The sequence below is a fragment of the Aquarana catesbeiana genome, linkage group LG08 (assembly GCF_042186555.1).
Source record: "Aquarana catesbeiana isolate 2022-GZ linkage group LG08, ASM4218655v1, whole genome shotgun sequence".
Lineage (NCBI taxonomy): Eukaryota > Metazoa > Chordata > Amphibia > Anura > Ranidae > Aquarana > Aquarana catesbeiana.
Window position 1 is genome coordinate 25,432,564 of NC_133331.1, and position 17,473 is coordinate 25,450,036.

The window sequence follows — 17,473 nt, forward strand, 5'->3', positions numbered from 1 at the left end:
AATGCAATAAAAAAATTGTCATTTAATAAAATGAAAAAACAAATGGCCCTTTAAGAGCTATAGTTGGAAATGATGTTTTGATGTCGCTTCTGCCCTGCAATGATATGGAGACGGGTGGGGGCCATCTTCCCCTCACTCATCTCCATGTCAGGCCGCTAGAAGGATCCGATTGCCTCCGCCGCTGCCGATGGCTCCGTTAAGCGGCGGAGGGTACTGGAACACGGCGGGAGGGGGGGCCCTCTCCCGCTGCCGATAAAAGTGATCCTGCAGCGAATCTGCAGCAGAGACCACTTTTATCTGAAACCAGACCGCTCACTGAAGAAGAGGATACCGGGGTTATGGCAGCTAGCTGCTGCCATAACAACAATACTCCTCTTTAAACAGCCAAGTTATAACGACAGTGGGCGGTTCGGAAGTGGTTAATGCAGATACTGCTTAGTGGCTGGAAGAAAGAAATCACATGACTTAAAGTGGTGTTCCGGACGAAATTATACTTTTTAAATAAAAATACCCCTATAATACACAAGCTTAATGTATTCTAGTAAAGTTAGTCTGTAAACTAAGGTCTGTTTTGTTAGTTTATAGCAGTAGTTTGTTATTTTATAAACTTAAAGCAGGCCGTGACCATCTTAAGTGTGGGCATCTGAAGCCAGACTGTATTTCTTCCTGGATCTCATCCTTGCAGATCTCACACATGCTCAGTGCAGCACAAGCAGTGTAATAGGTTTCAGGTCAGGTTTCCATAGCAACGACAGTGTCAGAGGAAGTTGCCGCCCCTTCCCAGAAGGCATTGCAAACAGGAAATGATGCGATGGGCCACGGCCAGGGAGGAGGAAGTAAAAAAATGAATACAGCAGATATACAGTAGGTGCTGAGAAAATTTTTTTTTTAAATATCCAATTCGTTTAGAGTGCACAGTTTAGAGAGGAATGCTGAAGAGTTGTAAAAGTGGGTGTAAAAGTTTTCTAAATAATGCTTTGTAAAAACATAACACATTGTAGAAATTTGTTATACCTTTTAGATACACTTATGGGAAGCCAGTTCAAGGAAACTATACAGCCACTGTGTGCCGACAGCGTTATTCATATCGGTGGAGACGAGGGAAGAAAAACAATATCTGTGCTAAATTCAGCGGAAAGGTAGGTGCCACAGAATGGCAGCTAAATCTGAACTAGACAATAAAGAACAAACTGGGGAGCCCCCTTACAATTTTGAAGAGAATCTGTAAAGCATATGATCTTTTGTAAGAGGACACAGGCTCCCAGTCCAAATAAACTATAAATAATTTGAAAGTGTCAATGAGCTACAGGGAAAATTTTGTTGATCTCAGCATTTTACATTCTGACAAACTTTTCTAAGGCTAGTCATAGACATATGGCTTCTCTATCTAACGTACAAACTTAGCTTGGCAGAAAACAATTTATCTGAACAAAAAATCTTTTTCTCCTCCCTTTCTCATTCTCACTTTGAAAATACATTTTTTACAAGAATTTGTACAAAAACTCTCAGTACGTAGTATATTCTCTCGACAGTTTTACGAACTTCATCTTTAAAGTAGTTCAACATTTGTATAGCTTTTACCATTCAGTTTTGGATTGACTGGATTTTATCGAATGAAAACCACATACACTGTTATGCCTCGTACACACCATCAGACTTTCTGACAACAAAACCGTGGATTTTTGTTCGAAGGATGTTGGCTTCAACTTGTTTTGCATACACACGGTCACACAAATGTTGGCCAACAATTACGAACGTAGTGACGTACAAGACGTACGGCGAGTTGATGTGATATCTCCATTACGAATCTTAGTTTTACAAGACCGAGCTTTACAAGTCCGGCTCATCCTTGATTCCGAGCATGCATGTTTGTACTTTGGACTTTTGTCCAACAGACATGTGTACACACCATCGGAAAATCCAACAGCACACATTTGTTGGCGGAAAATTTGAGAACATGCTAGCCAACATTTGTTGGCGGAAAGTCCGCCAACAAATGTCCGATGGAGCATACACACGGTCGGATTTTCCACCAACAAGCTCACAACATTTCCCATCGGAAAATCTGATCGCGTGTACGGGCATTAGAAATCTGTTTGTTCCTTCCTGCTCCTTCGAATTTTCTCCTCTGTGGAATTGAAATTGACTCCACTAATGATTAGAAAATTGCAAGAACACTCTTAAATGAAACCATTTGTAACACAATTCTACTAGATTTTAGCCAGTTTAAAGGAGTAATTCACCTTTTGTAACATGTTACAGTAGGTGACCGCGATATTGTGTCAATCTCGCCGCATTTCTCGGCGAGATTTGACACCTGCGAGACCCGTCACGGGAGCCAGCGCCGAGATGGCTCACTCATCGGGAAAGGAAAACTTTGTTTTCCTTTCCCGATGAGTGACAGGCAGTGCTGACAGCTGTCTGGCATGAATCCTGAGGGGGAATGCAGCGCTAAATTTTAAATGAAAAAACCGGCGTGGGTTTCCATCCCCAGGGGCATACCAGGCCCTTAGGTCTGGTATGGATTGTAAGGGGAACCCCTACACTGAAAAATCGGCATGGGGTCCCCCCAAAATCCATACCAGACCCTTATCCGTGCACGCAGCCCGGCCGGCCAGGAAAGGGGGTGGGGACGAGCGAGCGCCCCCCCTCCTGAGCCTTACCAGGTCACATGCCCTCAACATGGGGGGTGGGTCCTTGGGGGAGGGGGGCACCCCCACCCCAAAGCACCCCCCACCCCAAAGCACCTTGTCCCCATGTTGATGAGGACAAGGGCCTCTTCCCGACAACCCTGGCCGTTGGTTGTCGGGGTCTGCGAGCGGGGGGGCTTATCGGAATCCGGGAGCCCCCTTTAATAAGGGGCCCCCCAGATCCTGGCCCCCCACCCTGTGTGAATGAGTATGGGGTACGACAAGACAAGACAGTGGCGACAAGACAGCAGCAACAAGACAGCAGCAGCAGACCGGGCCCCTCGCTGGCAAAAAGAGCTGGAAGAAGATAGCGGTGGGGCCCGGGAGAAGAGTCCGAACACTGGGAGAAGTCGGAAGGAGACCCCCCGAAGTCGGAAGAAGACCCCGGAGTTGCATAATAAATTACTCTTAAAATCTGTGTGCTGTGTTTTTTTTTATTGACACTTTTCCCTAGGTGAATGGGTAGGGGTACCATGTACCCCATACTCATTCACACAGGGTGGGGGGCCGGGATCTGGGGGCCCCCTTATTAAAGGGGCTCCCAGATTCCGATAAGCCCCCTGCCCACAGACCCCGACAACCAACGGCCAGGGTTGTTGGGAAGAGGCCCTTGTCCTCATCAACATGGGGACAAGGTGCTTTGGGGTGGGGGGTGCTCGCTCGTCCCCACCCCCTTTCCTGGCCGGCCAGGCTGTGTGCATGGATAAAGGTCTGGTATGGATTTTGGGGGGACCCCCACGCCAATTTTTCTGCATAGGGGGTTCCCCTTACAATGCATACCAGACCTAAGGGCCTGGTATGCTCCTGGGGATGGAAACCCACGCCGTTTTTTTTCATTTAAAATTAAGCGCAGCGTTCCCCCTCAGGATTCATACCAGACAGCTGTCAGCCCTGCCTGTCACTCATCGGGAAAGGAAAACAAAGTTTTCCTTTCCCGATGAGTGAGCCAGCGTGACATGCACAGTACCCTGTCGCCGAGAACCAGCACGATGGTATCGCGCTGGAAACACAATCTAGCGGTCAGGTACTGTACATACATTCAGGGTGTAACATGTAACAGATGCACCGTATCCCGCTCCCTGTTTTGACAGCAAGTGGGGGGATCTTCACAATCTGTTCTGCCAGTCAGGCTGCATGTGTTGTAGCGTGCAAAGCAAAGACACAAATGTGTTGTGTTGTGGCGTGCAAAGATATAATAAAATATTTACAGAAATGTGAGGGGTGTACTCACTTTTGTGAGTGTATATACAAAATTCTTTCACAACCCAAAATGTAATTTTAATTAAGGTGGAACCTTAGTGGGCTGAACTGACCACCGCCTTCATGTTACAGCAGGTATTGTCTCACTCATAAGGGTTAATTTAAGCATTTTCACTTGGCAAAGGAATCTGATAAAGCTCTGTTAACTTCCATCATTCAATCATGGGCAAGCAAAAATACTTAAAATGTAGAGAGGAAGACAGAGCTCGCTCTAATGGATGATGGTATTTTTGGGGGGAGATGATGTATCTGTTTGAAGTGAGCTAGTACCACAATAATTAATATAAAAATATAAATTTTATTGAAAACATATGCAATATACAGTACAAAAGTTCCGATCAAACGCCATACTATAACCATACAAAAGCTTGTGCTATGAAATCAGTTGTGATCAGCCAACATGTTTTTCTTATTTTGCTTCATCAGGGCATTATAGAGTGCGTCCACACACCGTTATAAGACCATCACCTGTTGTTTACACGGTCCAGTTCCCCCATCGGCATCGCCTATTAGGATCTGGCATCCTTGGGTCAACTTGCTCCAGGTGATTCCTAGAGAGACATGTGGCTGTAGGAATGATTATTCAGTGGCCCTCCTGTCTGTAATAGACCAGATGAAATCTGTGATGTCTATAATGCCCTGATGAAGCAAAATAAGCGAAACATGTTGGCTGATCACAACTGATTTCATAGCACAAGCTTTTGTACGGTTAGTATGGCATTTGATCGGAACTTTTGTACTGTATATTGCATATGTTTTCAATAAAATTTATATTTTTATAATAATTATTGTGGTACTAGCTCACTTCAAACAGAAACATCATCTCCCCCAAAAATCCCATCATCCATTAGAGCGAGCTCTGTCTCCCTCTCTACATTTTACTGTCCATTATAGGGATTGGGAGTCCTGTCTCTGTTTTTCTGAAACACAGTTCAATAATTTCTATGCAAAAATACTTAAAGAAACCTCTGCAGCAAAAAAAATAAAAAAATTAAATGGGATTCAGGAGCCACCATAGGGTTTATTCTGTCAAACATTCTATCTGTCAGCATTTTTGTTTTAATTGTGCTTTAAATTTTCCTTTTATATAGCTGGGTGTTATATACTATGTGAATTTCAGCTAAGTGAAAATTCACATAGCAAAGTGAACATGCTCTACTCCTTTATTACATTAACCCCATACCCCTACCTGTCAGGGATAGTGAGATTTCCTGATAAAAACTATCCCAAGAACAGAGAACTGCAGATATCTCACCACCACAGTCTCAATGGCACGCAAGAAGCCTAAAGTGTGTGTAAACTAGGGATGAGCTTCGAGTTCGAGTCAAACTCATGTTCGACTCGAACATCGGCTGTTCACAAGTTCGCCGAACAGCAAACAATTTGGGGTGTTTGCGGCAAATTTGAATGCCGCAGAACACCCTTTAAAAGTCTATGGGAGAAATCAAAAGTGCTAATTTTAAAGGCTTATATTCATGGTATTGTCATAAAAAGTGTTTGGGGACCTGAGTCCTGCCCCAGGGGACATGGATCAATGCAAAAAAAGTTTTAAAAACGTCTGTTTTTTTCGGGAGCAGTGATTTTATTAATGCTTAAAGTAAAACAATAAAAGTGTAATATCCCTTTAAATTTCGTACCTGGGGGGTATCTATAGAATGCCTGTAAAGGGGCGCATGTTTCCCGTGAACAGTCTGACAGCAAAATGACATTTCAAAGGAAAAAAAGTCATTTAAACTACTCGCAGCTATTAATGAATTGTCGGTCTGACAATACACATAAAAGTTCTTTGATAAAAACGGCATGAGAATTCCCCACAGGGAAGGGAAGGGAAGAAGACACAGACGCCGCGGAAGAAGATGCCGGATGAGAACACCGGAGGAAGAACCAGAAGAAGAAGAAGATGGAGGAAGAAACCGAAGGAAGATAGAAGAAAGGAGAAAGAAGAAAGAAGAAGCATTTAAATAAAGGAATTGTCAAAAACTGTCTCTTGTCATTTTTAACATTTTGACAGTTTTTTAGTGAAATGGTAGGGGTACCCCCTTACCATTTCACACAGGGGGGAGGGCCGGGATCTGGGGGTCCCCTTGCTTCCAGATTCCGATAAGCCCACCGCCCGCAGACCCCCACAACCACCGGCCAGGGTTGTGGGGATGAGGCCCTTGTCCTCATCAACATGGGGACAAGGTGTTTTGGGGGGCTACCCCAAAGCACCCTCCCAATGTTGAGGGCAAGGGGGGTGCTCTCTCGTCCCCCCTCTTTTCCTGTGGCCTGCCAGGTTGCGTGCTCGGATAAGGGTCTGGTATGGTTTTTGGGGGGGACCCCACGCCATTTTTTTTTAAATTGTGGCGCTGGGTTCCCCTTAAAATCCATACTAGACCTTTTTTTTTTACATTTTGGCTGGGGTTTTCCTTAATATCCATACCAGACCTGAAGGGCCTGGTATGGAATTTAGGTGGACCCCCACGTCATTTTTTTTTTATTTTGGTTCAGGGTTCCCCTGTGGGGAATTCCCATGCCGTTTTTATCAATGAATTTTTATGCGTATTGTCAGACCGCAATGCATTAATAGCCGCGAGTAGTTTTAAATGACTTTTCTTCCTTTGAAATGTCATTTTGCTGTCAGACTGTTCTAAACACGGAAAACATGCACCCCTTTACAGGCATACTATAGACACCCCCTCAGGTACCAAATTTAAAGGGATATTACATTTTTATTGTTTCACTTTAAGCATTATTAAAAAACGTCCGTTTTTAAAACTTTTTTTGCATTGATCCATGTCCCCTGAGGTCCCCAAACACTTTTTATGAAAATAACTTGCATATAAGCCTTTAAAATTAGCACTTTTGATTATTCATGTTCGTGTCCCATAGACTTTAAAGGTGTTCGCGTGTTCGAACAAATTTTTTGCCTGTTCGCATGTTCTGGTGCGAACCGAACAGGGGGGTGTTCGGCTCATCCCTAGTGTAAACCCTAATTATTACAGGTACTTATACAGCACCCATAATTTATGCTTTTACATATACACTGTACATTCACATCAGTTCCTGCCCTCAAGGAGTTTACAATATAAGGCCACTATCTCACATTCATACATACTAGGGCCAATTTAGACAGGAGCCAATTAGCCTACCAGCATGTCTTTGGAGTGTGGGAGGAAACCGAAGTAGCCAGAGGAAACCCAAATGGGCCAGGGAGAATATGCAAACTTCAGGCAGGCCGTGTTGTGGTTGGGATTCTAACTGATCACCCTAGTGCTGCCAAGCCAAAGTGCTAACCACTTAGCCACTATGCTGCCTTGAATAATGAACTTCTCTTATTTCCTCCCCTTTTCAATCTGTTTCAAAAGTATTTTGTTATATACAGTATGTTGGATAAGTGTAAAAAAAAGTTAATCCTGCAGATATCCAGTAAGCTCCTTGCACTCTGCTGCACTTAAATATCAAGCACTATAATTATCCCTGGCCAGTTCACCTTCGTGGATTACAGAACACCTACAATATCCCTATTAGTGAGATAAGGAGAAGGGGTGCACTGTAGCCCAAATCAAGAGCAAGAAGTCTAGGATGACAACACTGTCCCTTTTATAGATACACTATAGTGGGCATTGTCACTGTAAGACAGGAAGTATGTTCCTGGCCGGATCAATAAGTGAAAATAAAGGAGAGCAGACCCCCCCAAAAAAAACTATGCAGCTATGACATCTAATGCCGCGTACACACGAGCGGACTTTACGGCAGACTTTGTCCGGCGTACTTTTCCACGGACTTTACGACTGACTTTCCGAATGAACGGAATTGCCTACACACAATCAACCAAAGTCCAACAGATTCGTACGTAATGATGTACGACCGGACTAAAACAAGGAAGTTCACAGCCAGTAGCCAATAGCTGCCCTAGCGTCGGTTTTTGTCCATCTGACTAGCATACAGACGAGCGGACTTTTCGACTGGACTTGAATCCATCGGACAGATTTTAAATATGTTTCAAATCTAAGTCCGTCAAACTTTTGAGAAAACAAAGTCCGCTGGAGCCCACACACGATCGAATTGTCCAACGAAATCCGGTACGCCGGACGAAGTATGCCGTAAAGTCCGATCGTGTGTATGCGGCATTATAATGTGTAACCTGCAATATATTATTATTATTATTATTATTATTATACAGGATTTTTATGGCGCCAATAGTTTACACAGCGCTTTACAATATAAAAGGGAGACAATACAGTTATAATACAATAAAATACAAGAGGATTAAGAGGGCCCTGCTCAGAAGAGCTTACAATCTAATAGGGTGGGGCAGGTGGTACAAAAGGTTGTAGCTGTGGGGAATGAGCTGATGGAAGTGGTAGGAGATTAGTTGGAGACGTGATAGGCTTCCCTGAAGAGGTGGGTTTTCAGGGATCACCTGAAGGTAGCAAGAGTAGGGGATAGCCGGACAGGTTGAGGTAGTGAATTCCAGAGGATGGGAGAGGCCCTGGAGAAATCCTGGAGACGAGCATGGGAGGAGGAGATGAGAGAGCTTGAGAGTAGGAGGTCTTGGGAAGAGCGGAGAGGACGGTTTGGGTGATATTCGGAGACAAGGTTGGTGATGTAGCTCAGGGGCAAAGTTGTGAATGGCTTTTTGTGTTGTGGTTGGTATTTTGAATTTAATTCGCTGGGTAATTGGGAGTCAGTGTAGGGATTGGAGGAGAGGGTTGGCAGACAATGAGCAGTTGGTAAGGTGGATAAGTGGATAAGAAGAACAGCATTCATGATAGACTGAAGAGCGGATAGGAGAGTTAGGCCAATGAGAAGGGAGTTGCAATAGTCAAGGCGAGAGATAACAAGGTAGTGAATGAGGAGCTTGGTGGTTTCATTTGTTAAAAAGGGGCGCATTTTAGAGATGTTACGGAGGGGAAGTCTACAAACTATTACATTTTTGTTCCTTGCTTTAAAATGAAATGCTGGTTCTGTGGACTGATCCTTTATATAGATATGTTTTCAACCCTAAAGTCCTTCAATTGATCACTAATATTTCAGCACTGTGTTCCTCTCTGTCTCTCACTCACAGCTGGATAGATCGGGATGTGATACCATAAAGGTTAATTCTACAGTCTATAAAATGAGAAATGACAACATGGAGCGTGTACTGAAAGGAGAAGCCTCTATCACCGAGGATGGGACTGGTAAACTTCTGTTTTCCTCTTCCTTCTGTCTTGCTTATAAATGGAACACGTAATGTACATCAGGGGTGCCCAACTGGTGGCACACAGAGCCCTCTGATGTGACCTGCAACCTCTTGCTCTGGGATGGTGAGTTGGCAAGCCCAGATCATGGGTTTCCAACCCACCATCCCAGATCAGTGTTGTGAATGGAGCCGGCGGTAGAGGAACCAGGTGGCTGTGGAGCCCATGCTTCCTGTATAGCGCCGTCTTGCTGTTACAGGCAGAGTGATACCAAATGCACTCTGCCTGGGACAGCAACAGCTGCCAACACCTAAATTGAAGACTGCTATTAACCACTTGCCGACCGCCTAACGTATATATACGTCGGCAGAATGGCACGGGCAGGCAGAATCACGTACCTGTACGTGATCTGCCTCCCGCGAGCGGGGGGTCCGATCGGACCCCCCCTGGTGTCAGCAGCGGTCGGCATTTGACTGGGAGCGTCGGGAGGCGAGGGGGAGACCATCCAATCCTGGCCCCCCCTCGCGATCACTCCCAGCCAATCGGAATCCTCCCCTGCCTGTGTGTAGTTTCACACAGGCAGAGGATGTGATGTCATCTCTCCTCGGCTTGGCAGTTTCTGTCCCAGCGCCGAGGAGAGAAGACATGTAAGTGCACACAACACAAACACACACAGTAGAACATGCCAGGCATACTTTACACCCCTGATCCCCCCCGATCGCCCCCCGATCCCCCGCCAATCACCCCCCCGTCACAAACTGACAGCAAGCAGTATTTTTTTTTTTTTTTCTGATTACTGCATTGTGTCAGTTTGTGACAGTTACAGTGTTAGGGCAGTGAGTATTACCCCCCTTTAGGTCTAGGATACCCCCCTAACCCCCCCTAATAAAGTTTTAACCCCTTGATCACCCCCTGTCACCAGTGTCGCTAAGCGATCATTTTTCTGATTGCTGTATTAGTGTCGCTGGTGACGCTAGTTAGGGAGGTAAATATTTAGGTTCGCCGTCAGCATTTTATAGTGACAGGGACCCCCATATACTACCTAATAAATGTTTTAACCCCTTGATTGCCCCCTAGTTAACCCTTTCACCACTGATCACCGTATAACCGTTACGGGTGACGCTGGTTAGTTTGTTTATTTTTTATAGTTTCAGGGGACCCGCCGTTTATTACCTAATAAAGGTTTAGCCCCCTGATCGCCCGACGGTGATATGCGTCGCCCCAGGCAGCGGCAGATTAGCGCCAGTACCGCTAACACCCACGCACGCAGCATACGCCTCCCTTAGTGGTATAGTATCTGTACGGATCAATATCTGATCCGATCAGATCTATACTAGTGTCCCCAGCAGTTTAGGGTTCCCAAAAACGCAGTGTTAGCGGGATCAGCCCAGATACCCTCTAGCACCTGCGTTCTTCCCCTCCGCCCGGCCCAGCCCAAGTGCAGTATCGATCGATCACTGTCACTTACAAAACACTAAACGCATAACTGCAGCGTTCACAGAGTCAGGCCTGATCCCTGCGATCGCTAACAGTTTTCTTGGTAGCGTTTTGGTGAACTGGCAAGCACCAGCCCCAGGCAGTGTCAGGTTAGCGCCAGTACCGCTAACACCCACGCACGCACCGTACACCTCCCTTAGTGGTATAGTATCTGATCGGATCAATATCTGATCTGATCAGATCTATACTAGCGTCCCCAGCAGTTTAGGGTTCCCACAAACGCAGTGTTAGCGGGATCAGCCCAGATACCTGCTAGCACCTGCGTTTTGCCCCTCCGCCCGGCCCAGCCCAGCCCACCCAAGTGCAGTATCGATCGATCACTGACACTTACAAAACACTAAACGCATAACTGCAGCGTTCGCAGAGTCAGGCCTGATCCCTGCGATCGCTAACAGTTTTTTTGGTAGCGTTTTGGTGAACTGGCAAGCACCAGCCCCAGCCCCAGGCAGCGTCAGGTTAGCGTCAGTACCGCTAACACCCACGCACGCACCGTACACCTCCCTTAGTGGTATAGTATCTGATCGGATCAATATCTGATCTGATCAGATCTATACTAGCGTCCCCAGCAGTTTAGGGTTCCCACAAACGCAGTATTAGCGGGATCAGCCCAGATACCTGCTAGAACCTGCGTTTTGCCCCTCCGCCCGGCCCAGCCCAGCCCACCCAAGTGCAGTATCGATCGATCACTGACACTTACAAAACACTAAACGCATAACTGCAGCATTCGCAGAGTCAGGCCTGATCCCTGCGATCGCTAACAGTTTTTTTGGTAGCGTTTTGATGAACTGGCAAGCACCAGCAGCCTAGTACACCCCGGTCGTAGTCAAACCAGCACTGCAGTAACACTTGGTGACGTGGCGAGTCCCATAAATGCAGTTCAAGCTGGTGAGGTGGCAAGCACAAGTAGTGTCCCGCTGCCACCAAGAAGACAAACACAGGCCCGTCGTGTCCATAGTGCCCTTCCTGCTGCATTCGCCAATCCTAATTGGGAACTAGGGATGAGCTTCGTGTTCGAGTTGAACCCATGTTCGACTCGAACATTGGCTGTTCGGTCGTTCGCCGAATTCCGAACTTTATGGGCCGTTCGCGCCAAATTCGTGTGGCGTGTCACGGCCCATAATTCACTGCAGCATCGCAGTGCATTGCTGGCTGATGATTGGCCAAGCATGCACTATGACCCGCATGCTTGGCCAATCACAGCGCCGCCTTAACAGAGAGCCGTAATTGGCCAAAGCCAAGGAGGCTTTGGCCAATTATGGCTCAGGGGATTTAGTACACGCCCCACACTATATAAGGCCGCCTGCACGGCGGCCCTGTGTAGTGTGTGTTCCGGCGTTGAAAGAGATAGACAGAGAGACAGTGTCATTTGATTTGAGTTAGATAGATTAGGCAGAACAGTCAGTCAGTTAGCTGCACTTACAGTGTATTGTGTATATATATGCATCCCAGGTGTTGCATATATATATATACACTGTATTCAGTTTAGCTAGATCCGTTCCTGTTATCTTCTAGACTATTTACATTTAGTGCAGTGCATCCTGCTCACAGTGTTCAGCTAGATCCGTTCCTGTTATCTTCCTACTGACAGGCAGGCTTGTCTTGTTACAGTATTTACAGCTACCTGAAGAAAATTACTGGTGTTACTTTGATCCTATTAGTACCACAGTCAGGCAGCTAGACTATTTACAGTTAGTGCAGTGCGTCCTGCTCACAGTGTTCAGCTAGATCCATTCCTGTTATCTTCTTACTGACAGGCAGGCTTGTCTTGTTACAGTATATACAGCTACCTGAAGAAAATTACTGGTGTTCTTTTGATCCTATTAGTACCACAGTCAGGCAGCTAGACTATTTACAGTTAGTACAGTGCGTCCTGCTCACAGTGTTCAGCTAAACCTACAAGTTAGTGGGGTGCGTCCTGCTCACAGTGTTCAGCTAAACCTACAAGTTAGTGTGGTGCGTCCACCTCACAGTGTTCAGCTAAACCTACAAGTTAGTGCAGTGCGTCCTGCTCACAGTGTTCAGCTAGATCCGTTCCTGTTATCTTCCTACTGACAGGCAGGCTTGTCTTGTTACAGTATATACAGCTACCTGAAGAAAATTACTGGTGTTCTTTTGATCCTATTAGTACCGCAGTCAGGCAGCTAGACTATTTACAGTTAGTGTAGTGCATCCTGCTCACAGTGTTCAGCTAAACCTACAAGTTAGTGTGGTGCGTCCACCTCACAGTGTTCAGCTAAACCTACAAGTTAGTGCAGTGCATCCTGCTCACAGTGTTCAGCTAGATCAGTTCCTGTTATCTTCCTACTGACAGGCAGGCTTGTCTTGTTACAGTATATACAGCTACCTGAAGAAAATTACTGGTGTTCTTTTGATCCTATTAGTACCACAGTCAGGCAGCTAGACTATTTACAGTTAGTGTAGTGCGTCCTGCTCACAGTGTTAAGCTAAACCTACAAGTTAGTGGGGTGCATCCTGCTCACAGTGTTCAGCTAAACCTACAAAAGTTAGTGGGGTGCGTCCTGCTCAGTGTTCAGCTAAACCTTCAAGTTAGTGCGGTGCGTCCTGCTCACAGTGTTCAGCTAGATCCGTTCCTGTTATCTTCTTACTGACAGGCAGGCTTGTCTTGTTACAGTAAATACAGCTACCTGAAGAAAATTGCTGGTGTTCTTTTGATCCTATTAGTACCACAGTCAGGCAGCTAGACTATTTACAGTTAGTGTAGTGCGTCCTGCTCACAGTGTTCAGCTAAACCTTTCAAGTTAGTGCGGTGCGTCCTGCTCACAGTGTTCAGCTAGATCCGTTCCTGTTATCTTCTTACTGACAGGCAGGCTTGTCTTGTTACAGTATATACAGCTACCTGAAGAAAATTACTGGTGTTCTTTTGATCCTATTAGTACCACAGTCAGGCAGCTAGACTATTTACAGTTAGTGCAGTGCGTCCTGCTCACAGTGTTCAGCTAAATCTACAAAAGTTAGTGGGGTGCGTCCTGCTCAGTGTTCAGCTAAACCTTCAAGTTAGTGCGGTGCATCCTGCTCACAGTGTTCAGCTAGATCCGTTTCTGTTATCTTCTTACTGACAGGCAGGCTTGTCTTGTTACAGTAAATACAGCTACCTGAAGAAAATTGCTGGTGTTCTTTTGATCCTATTTTTACCACAGTCAGGCAGCTAGACTATTTACAGTTAGTGCAGTGCGTCCTGCTCACAGTGTTCTGCTAAACCTACAAGTTAGTGGGGTGTGTCCACCTCACAGTGTTCAGCTAAAGCTACCTGTAGAAGGTTGGTGGTGTTCTCATACTACAGGCAGGCAGTTGATTTTGCTAGCTGCAGTATCAGTACATATATATATATATATATATATATATATATATATATATATATATATATCCCAGCTTAGTGCAGCTACAGGCCATTAGTATGTCTGGAAGGCCAAGAAGGAGAGGCAGACAGTCACAAGCCAATAAGAGAGAGCAAGCAGGCTCTGTGTCTAGTGCTGGTCGTGGAGACGGTGCATCCTCATCAGCACGTGGCCATGGGACACGCTTGGCCTTTTTTTCGGCAGCTGGCCATGTTGAGCCGCAACATGCGGAAGACTTGGTCGAGTGGATGACCAAGCCGTCCTCATCCTCCTCATCCTCTCTCACCCATGCCCAGGGTACTTTGTCTGGCAAAGCAGCGGCCTCTTCCCTCGGCTCAATGTCATCAGTGACTCCTTCCCTAGCCCCACCATGTCCTCCTGAGGAGTCCCTCGAACTGTTTGACCACAGTGTTGGGTACATGCTCCAGGAGGATGCCCAGCGTTTGGAAGGCTCTGATGATGATACTGAGCTCGATGAAGGCAGTAACACGAGCACGGACAGAGGGGGTGCCCAAGAAGGACAGCAATCTGGCAGTCATGCTCCCCCTTCTGCAGCATACTGCCAGGTTTGCTCCAGTGATGAGGAGGGAGGGGATGATGAGGTCACTGACTCAACGTGGGTGCCTGATAGGAGAGAGGAAGAGGAGGAGGAGGAGGAGGAGGCGGCACATCACCAACGAGGCAGGATGCCCTCCAGGGGCCAGCCTAAAGGCAGCACATTGACTGCATCACACCCCAAAGCTCCACATGTGCAGGGCACTGCAGTCTCTGCGCGTTATTCAAAAAGTTCTTTGGTGTGGGCCTTTTTTGAGACGAGTGCATCAGATCGCACCGCTGCTATTTGCAACATATGTCTCAAGCGTATCTCGCGTGGCCAAAACATCTCCCGCTTGGGTACCACATGCTTGACCAGACATATGTTGACCTGCCATGCAGTTCGTTGGCAAGCGTATCTAAAAGACCCACACCAAAGAACAAAGAGGACCTCTGCTTGCTCCTCATCAGCTGAGATTTCCAACCCCACTAGACCTTCAGTCCTCTCTGAGACCTGCACTGAGAGGAATGAAGGTGTAGAATTAGGTGTGTCACAGCCACGTACTTGTGGGCAATCTGATTTTGGTACACCGACGTCAGATTATACCAGGCAAATTTCCCTGCCCCAGCTGCTACACCGCCGAAAGAAGTTTGCTCCCAGCCATCCACATGCCCAGCGGTTGAATGCTAGCTTGGCAAAATTGCTAGCACTTCAACTGCTGCCTTTTCAGTTGGTAGACTCTGCCCCCTTCCGTGAGTTTGTGGAATGTGCGGTTCCTCAGTGGCAGGTACCCAAACGCCACTTTTTCTCACGGAAGGCGATTCCGGCTCTCTACCAGCATGTGGAAGGCAATGTCCATGCTTTGCTGGACAGGACGGTCAGCGGTAAGGTGCATATTACCGCTGACTCATGGTCCAGCAGGCATGGACAGGGACGTTACCTAAGTTTCACGGCGCATTGGGTGACTCTGCTGGCAGCTGGGAAGGATGCAGGACAAGGTGCAGTAGTGTTGGAGGTTGTTCCGCCACCACGCCTCCAAAATGCTAATGATTGTGACACACCTCTCTCCTCAACCCCCTCCTCTTCTTCTTCCTCCATGGCCTCTTCCTCGGAACCAGCGGTGCTCCGTAGTCGTTCAAGGGGCTACGCAAGTACGCAGGCCAAAAGATGCCATGCGGTGCTTGAGCTGGTGTGCTTGGGGGACAGGAGCCACACTGGGGCAGAGGTTCTGTCAGCTCTGCAGGGGCAGGTTCAGAGGTGGTTGACGCCACGCCAACTTAAGGCAGGAATGGTGGTTTGTGACAATGGCACCAACCTCCTCTCTGCCCTCCGACAGGGACAAATGACCCATGTGCCCTGTTTGGCTCACGTCCTTAACTTGGTGGTGCAGCGGTTCTTGGGCAGGTATCCGGGCTTACAGGATGTCCTGAGGCAGGCCAGGAAAGTCTGTGTGCATTTCCGCCGGTCATATAATGCCAGTGCTCGGCTGACGGACCTCCAAAAGGAGTTTAACCTGCCCAAGAACCGCCTAATCTGTGACATGCCCACCAGGTGGAACTCAACGTTGGCCATGCTGCAGCTGCTGCACACGCAGCAGAGGGCCATCAATGAGTACCTGTGCGACTATGGCACCAGGACAGGGTCAGGGGAGCTTGGTTTTTTTTCCCCACGCCAGTGGGCCATGATCAGGGATGCATGCACTGTCCTGTCACCATTTGAGGAGGCCACGAGGATGGTGAGCAGTGACAGTGCATGCATCAGTGACACTGTCCCCCTTGCCCACCTGTTGGAGCACACGCTGCGTGGAATAATGGACAGGGCACTTGAGGCAGAACAGAGGCAGGAAGAGGAGGACTTCCTTAGCTCTCAAGGCCCCCTTTATCCAGACAGTGTTCCTGCGTGCCCGCCGATCACACAGGAAGAGGACGAGGAGGAAGAGGAGGAGGAGGAGGAGGAAGATTGTGTCAGTATGGAGGTGGAGCCTGGCACTCAGCATCAGCAGCAGTCTTTAAGGGATCAGTCCCAAGAAACACATGGACTTGTACGTGGCTGGGAGGAGGTGGCTGCGGACCATGTCGTCCTTAGTGACCCAGAGGACTCCGGACCGAATGCCTCAGCAAACCTACGCTGCATGGCCTCCCTGATCCTGCAAAGCCTGCGTAAGGATCCTCGTATTCGTGGTATCAAGGAGAAGGACCAATACTGGCTGGCAACCCTCCTTGATCCACGTTACAAGGGTAAGGTTGCGGACCTTATCTTGCCATCGCAGAGGGAGCAGGGGATGAAACATCTTCGGGAGGCCTTGCAGAAAGGTCTGTGCAACGCGTTCCCAGAGACTGGGAGGTTACAAACTCCTGTTTCTGGACAACGTGTTGCCGAGGCTTCGGTCAGTCAAAGAAGGAGCGGTGGAGAAGGTGGCCGTCTGACCGATGCGTTCAGACAATTTTTTGGTCCGCAGCCCCAAGGTATGATCGGTTCCAGCAACCATCGCCAGCGTCTGTTTTACATGGTGCAGGAATACCTAGGGGCAAGATCAGACTTGGACACCTTTCCCACCGAAAATCCTCTGGGTTACTGGGTCTTGAGGATGGATCACTGGCCAGAGCTTGCACAGTATGCAATTGAGCTACTGGCCTGTCCTGCATCCAGCGTTCTTTCGGAACGCACATTCAGTGCTGCTGGAGGCGTGGTAACCGATCACAGGGTGCGTCTGTCCACTGACTCGGTCGATCGACTGACCTTCATAAAAATGAATGAGTCTTGGATCACCACCAGCTACCAAGCACCTGATGCTGATGTAACCGAATAATTTTTTTTGAAATCTCAGATCCCTTCAAAGACTGCCTATGCTGATGCTGAGTGACTATCCCTGAGTAATTATCCTCTTCCTCCTCAATCATCACGCTGATAGCTTGTAAGAACATTTTTGGTTCTGGGCGCCACCACCAGTGCCTAAGGCACAATTTTTCA

General features: G+C 47.4%; 1 protein-coding gene across 1 annotated transcript in view; it reads left to right on the forward strand.

Annotated features, from left to right (window-relative positions):
• The window catches only part of LOC141105648 (alpha-2-macroglobulin-like), a 235,574-nt gene that overhangs the window by 33,673 nt on the left and 184,428 nt on the right, over window positions 1-17,473 (forward strand). The window contains exons 8-9 of the mRNA XM_073595624.1: window positions 1,022-1,139; window positions 9,001-9,115. Coding sequence (XP_073451725.1) covers window positions 1,022-1,139; window positions 9,001-9,115 — 233 coding nt within the window. The remainder of the gene's footprint in view (window positions 1-1,021; window positions 1,140-9,000; window positions 9,116-17,473) is intronic.